This window comes from Sciurus vulgaris (genome assembly GCF_902686455.1).
Source record: "Sciurus vulgaris genome assembly, chromosome: 2".
Taxonomy (NCBI): Eukaryota; Metazoa; Chordata; class Mammalia; order Rodentia; family Sciuridae; genus Sciurus; species Sciurus vulgaris.
This window is the reverse complement of record NC_136462.1, coordinates 80,663,102-80,668,225: the sequence shown is the minus strand read 5'-3', so window position 1 is coordinate 80,668,225 and position 5,124 is coordinate 80,663,102. Positions and strand designations below refer to the sequence as shown.

General features: G+C 40.5%; 1 protein-coding gene across 2 annotated transcripts; it reads right to left on the bottom strand.

The window, feature by feature from the left end:
• Positions 1 to 1,037: 1,037 nt before the first annotated feature.
• Positions 1,038 to 2,403, bottom strand: RNASE12 (ribonuclease A family member 12 (inactive)). 2 transcript variants are annotated; one of them, XM_079126228.1, is made up of 2 exons: positions 2,244 to 2,403; positions 1,038 to 1,736 (listed from the first exon to the last, which is right to left on the bottom strand). In XM_079126228.1, exons 1-2 carry the CDS (start codon positions 2,275 to 2,277, stop codon positions 1,258 to 1,260), a joined length of 513 nt encoding a protein of 170 aa, XP_078982354.1. In that variant the 5' UTR covers positions 2,278 to 2,403; the 3' UTR covers positions 1,038 to 1,257. The 2 variants fall into 2 exon arrangements, with proteins under 2 accessions (XP_078982354.1, XP_078982355.1); XM_079126229.1 differs by lacking the exon at positions 2,244 to 2,403 and adding an exon at positions 2,150 to 2,235.
• Positions 2,404 to 5,124: the final 2,721 nt, after the last annotated feature.

The window sequence follows — 5,124 nt, the reverse complement described above, 5'->3', positions numbered from 1 at the left end:
CTTACTGTATCTCAATACTAAGCCTTCCTGACAAAGCCAGAAATGGAATTGGAGAGTGACAGACTTGGAATGAACTTCAAAGATTACCCAGTTGAGATCTAGGTACAGATGAAGAAGCTAATGGTCAGAGAAGAACGGGACCTGATGAAATTTCCAGATTTTAGAGCTTCTCCTCTTCCTTCTCCCTCTGGTTCAAAGCTTACTACACCCATAGCTGAATGTGGGGCAACTAAAGAGTGAATTCAGTTGCAAGAACTAAAGGGGGAAAGAAGTTTATAGTCTGGCTCAAAGTCCTTTCTGCATTCTCCAGAGACACAAAGAGGAAAAACACTGAGCTCTGAGAGTCTCAACTCCTCCCTGAGAGATCCTTCTCCATTTCTCTCCAGTCTTTAAGGGAAATAGTTTCTGACTCTTTAGGTTCCTTCTGATCTCCTTTATTCTTTCTTTTGAGGCACAGAAGGAGCCACTGAATAGGAACGAATGGAGTTGGAGTTTATACCGTACTTATAAAAGACCCTAAGTGTGATCCCAATGACTTTTACACTGGATCAGGGCTGAGATTAGGGTTAAGTGATAAAGCACTCCAGGCACAAAATTTAAAGGAGTGCCAAAACACTCAGTAATCAAGATTAAATAATATTTTAATGCTATATAATCATTAATATACAAATATCAAAAATTTAAATAGTACAATCTGACCCTACCTTAGTACAATTCATATAACTACTCTCCTCACCCTAATCCCAGTCCTGTCAGTCTGGATCTTCAAATTTATACATCAGAATATTTTATACATAATAATATTTTATACAATCAGATATTTTATACATCAGAATTTTTGCATTCATTTTTACTTTTAGAAAATATTGAATTAAAATATCATTTATCTAGATGATTGGGTTTGGGGGGCAGTGCCCCCTTGCATCTGAAGCAACTGTCTTGCTCACTTTACCTCAATCCCACACTTGCCTGGATAGAATTCATTCTTGGCTCTCATCAAATGACTCAGACAAGGGACCCAAAAAATGAAGCATATGCAGAGTTTATGATTTAATTCAGTGAAGATTTCTTTTATTGATACAGAATAAAATGATTCCAACTCAGCAATATTGGAAGGACAAATTAAATACCAATGGCTATTTATATCACTCAAGGTTTTGCTTATATCCACAGTTCAGGTCTGTCTCAGGGACAGCCTGCCCAGGAGCTGCTAAGAGAGGACCAGGGAGGATTGAAGACTCAGGGATTGATCTCAGGTTATATAACATATCCCTGGAAATTAACTGGCCCCAACTCATCACAAGTGACAAGAACAAACCCCTCTGTGGGGGGTGCAATTCGGTACCTGCAGGCAGGATATTTGGTGCCATCAATTAGTTGACAGACTGTCATTTTGAACATTATCTTGCTCTGGTAGCATAAAATGGTGGAGTGGTTTTGGCAAGTCACCTTGTTAGCAATAGTGCAAATATTATTGAGTTTTTGAGGTCTCTCATGGATGAAGACATGCTCCTTTTTGCATGTGTGGTCAGGTTCCCTGATGATTCTTCGCAGGACCATGTGGTTACAGTACCTCACAGGAATGGCACTCTGAGGGTAGTCCACGTTCAAGTACTCTATGGATGACCCCACATCATCTTCATTCAGCTCGTTTTCCCAGAACAGAAGCATCAAGTAGACAATCACCATTAGTATCATCAGGGGTAAGATTTCCTTCACATTTTTGGCTTTAATTCCTGTAAAGTAAGGGAGATAAAAAGGAAGAGAGGGTAGTCAGATTCCTCCTGCTCCAACCCCTGGTTGCTCCCCCATCCTTTTAGGACACTTCATTTTCTTCTCCCTGCTCATTAAAATCATGTTGACCCTGTAAGATCCTATTGGAGTGACTGCTCCCCTAAAAAGCCCCCTCAGATCACATCAGCTCTCAGCTTTGTGCTTAATGGTTCTCTAGCTATTCCCTTTGTTTGTTCTGTCTCCACAGGTTCCTTGATAGCAAGTACCACCTCTCCTATTTCTCCCAAAGCCTTCAAAATGCCTAACACAGGGTTGATGAGACAGAAGTGACTCAAAAATGTTCGTGCCAAATTGTTTTCTTCATACTGATGAATGACTTCCTTCCCCACAACTTTCTCAGCCCTACTAGTTCTACCCAATCCCACATGCTTATAGTCTTGTCTTCCAGTCTGTTCTTCCCAATCCCTCCTGGTGTGGCTCCTGCTTGGGTCTGTGCTCTCTTCTCTCACCTGTTCTTTTTGCTGGTGCCCTCACAGGTAACATTTCCTTTTGATCATGGATCTGAGAAAATTCCTGGTGCCTCACTGTTGCCGGACAATAACTGAGAGGGAGCCAGTTGGGTGTGGGGAGGTCAAAAGTGGAAAGAGCAGGAAGGGAGGGACCTGTAGAGCAGTATGCTTGAATGCCACTGAGAAGAGTTACCTTCAGAGGGAGAGGTAGGTGAGGCAGGTCCCAGATGGTTCCTCAATAAACAAGCATGAACTTCTCAAAACATTTAGTGGAGTTCTGATGTCGCCCAGGTACAGTATTGCCTGTTTTCTAAATTTTCAATCAGTCCTTACTACAAACCTGTGAATGAGCTACTAATAAAGAAACAAGTTGCAGAAAGGTTAAGGAGAAGATGGGAAATTACAAGGGTAACAAGAATCTCCCCTCTCTGAACATCTGAATTCTAGTTTCAGCAATTTTCACTCCCATGTGGTGTCTAAGACAACGATAAAGACTTGGTTCAACTCATGAAAGATTAGAGTAGGCAAACAGTTGCTAGAAACTAAAATTTGTGTCAGGATGTAAACCATTATTAATAATTTCCTTAATTATGCATTTTGTCAAGGGAGCAAACTGCACTGCAGGATTGCCAGAGAAACACCTAGGTCCAGTACTGACAGATTCCAGGTGATGGTCTCAAGATAACAGCAGAGGAAGTGATCACCCGCTCCTGGTGGCTTCAGCCACTGTGTACAAAGTCTGGTGATGTTGTGGACACATGAGGAGACTACAGGGATAGAAAGAGTTGCCCAGCTCCAACTGTTTCAGCTCTCACAAGAAACTATGGAATTTATTTAATCTACTACAAATCTGGTTGGGCATCCTTGAACAGCTTCTATAATTTCCACTACTGTGCTCAATTTAAGGCAATGTGGCAGACTATTTGCAAAAAATAAAATGGTCACAAAATCTTTCCCATCCCACATTCTCTTCCAGAACTTTGTCACTCCTCCATCAAGAAGTAGAGTCTGTGTCTTTTCCTGTGAACATTGGTGACTTTTGTGCTTGTTTCCACTAATACAGTATAGTGCCAATGAACCTATACCACTTCTGAGGCTAGGTCATACAGCTTCCACCTGGTGGTGGCTCTTTTGGAACATTTACTCTGGGAACTTTCACTCACTATGGGCTAAGTATGACTATGTTGAGGCTACCACAAAGAAAGTTCACCTGGACAGAAAGAGACGCCCCAGCAGCTCCAGCTGTTTCTGTTCCCTGATGCCCAAGTCTTCTAAGGTCAGGTGACAGATAGGTGGTGAAAAGTTAGGAGATGACCCACCTCCAGCCACCATGTGCCATGCAAGTGCTCAAGCAAAAATTAAGTAATTGAGCCCAGTCGACTCTCAGATTCAGGATGAAAATAAATGATTGTTTTAAGTCATCATTTTGGGGGTAATTTGTAAAGCAGCAATAGATAAATGGAACAGAAGGCTCATCACTGGCAAATCTTTCAAACCGATTCAGTCCCAAAAAACTCAAGCAAGTAACAGGTGCCACTGAAGTTTTTGTTTGTTTGTTTTTGCAGAGTATAGGTCATGACACAAACAAGAATGCAAAACTGGTTTTTAAAATCACCATCTAGGCTGAGGCTGTAGCTCAGTGGTAGAGCACTTGCCTACATGGGTGAGGTCCTGGGTTTGATCCCAAGCACCAAAATAAAATAAAATAAAATAAAAATTTGAGCAAGAAAATTTACATCACTCTTTTTGTTTCTATACCACATTAAAACCAATTCTGAGTCTTCTACCCTACAAAGTTAGGGAGAATTTCACTTACCGTCATTATTAAAATTTCTTCTTCCTCTCTAGCTGGGATCTCAGGAATTTGGGAAGTATATTGTTCTTGTCCCTTGTTCTCACTGTGGTTCATGCACTGGTCAACAGCAGCAACTAAGAGACAAACATTCTCAGTTGCTTCTCTTATAAAAACTCCAGGGTACAGGGATCCAGATCCAGAATCTTGACTCCTGTTTACATTCAGACTTGATTTTTCTCAGTCACCTAGTTTATAGGGTTTTTGTCACTTATGGGAAAGAACATTTACCATTCACATTTATATTGAACATCTACCTGTGACAGGCACTATGCTAGGCACTTGGGACACATCAGTAAAAAGACAAATATCCCCATCTTTCCCAGTGGCTCTGAATCAATCCCTCTATATGAAAATTGGTAATTAAAAGTTTCAGTTTCTTTTTCCTTTTTTGTGGTACTGAGAATTGAACCTTGAGCCTTATACATGCTAGGCAAGCACTCTACCTCTGAGCCATATCTCCAGCCTGGAAAATTGGCAATTAAAATATAAGAATTATAATTTATCCTACCTAGGCTGAAAGAATTATACATCAGGCTGAACCACGTGGTGCATGCCTGTAATCCCACCTACTTGAGAGACAAAGGCATGAGGATGACAAGTTCAAGGCCAGGTATGTGGGAGGTCCTGTGTTCAATCCTAGTACTGCAAAAAAATTATTATGTGTATATATTTCATAATAACCAAATAGCTTTCATGCGATGAGGGGATATTCTTCAGAGAAGAATAATAGCAAACATATGAAAATAATAAATTCAGAAAATTCACATAGTACCATCACTAATGAAATAATTAAGCCGAACAAAAATTACCTGGTGGGTGATTAAACTGTTAGGAGAGAGGCTTATGGGAAACTGCCACAGAGGGCTGGCTGTCACGAACTACACATCACTGGAAGAGAAAAGCTAGTTATCTGCACTTCCTAATACAGTGCAATAGAAAACACCTAGCAGAGTTTACCAAAAAATTTAGTTGAAACTGCCAATTTATAGAAAATTTAGGAAAAAGAAACACAAGATTAAAAGTCCC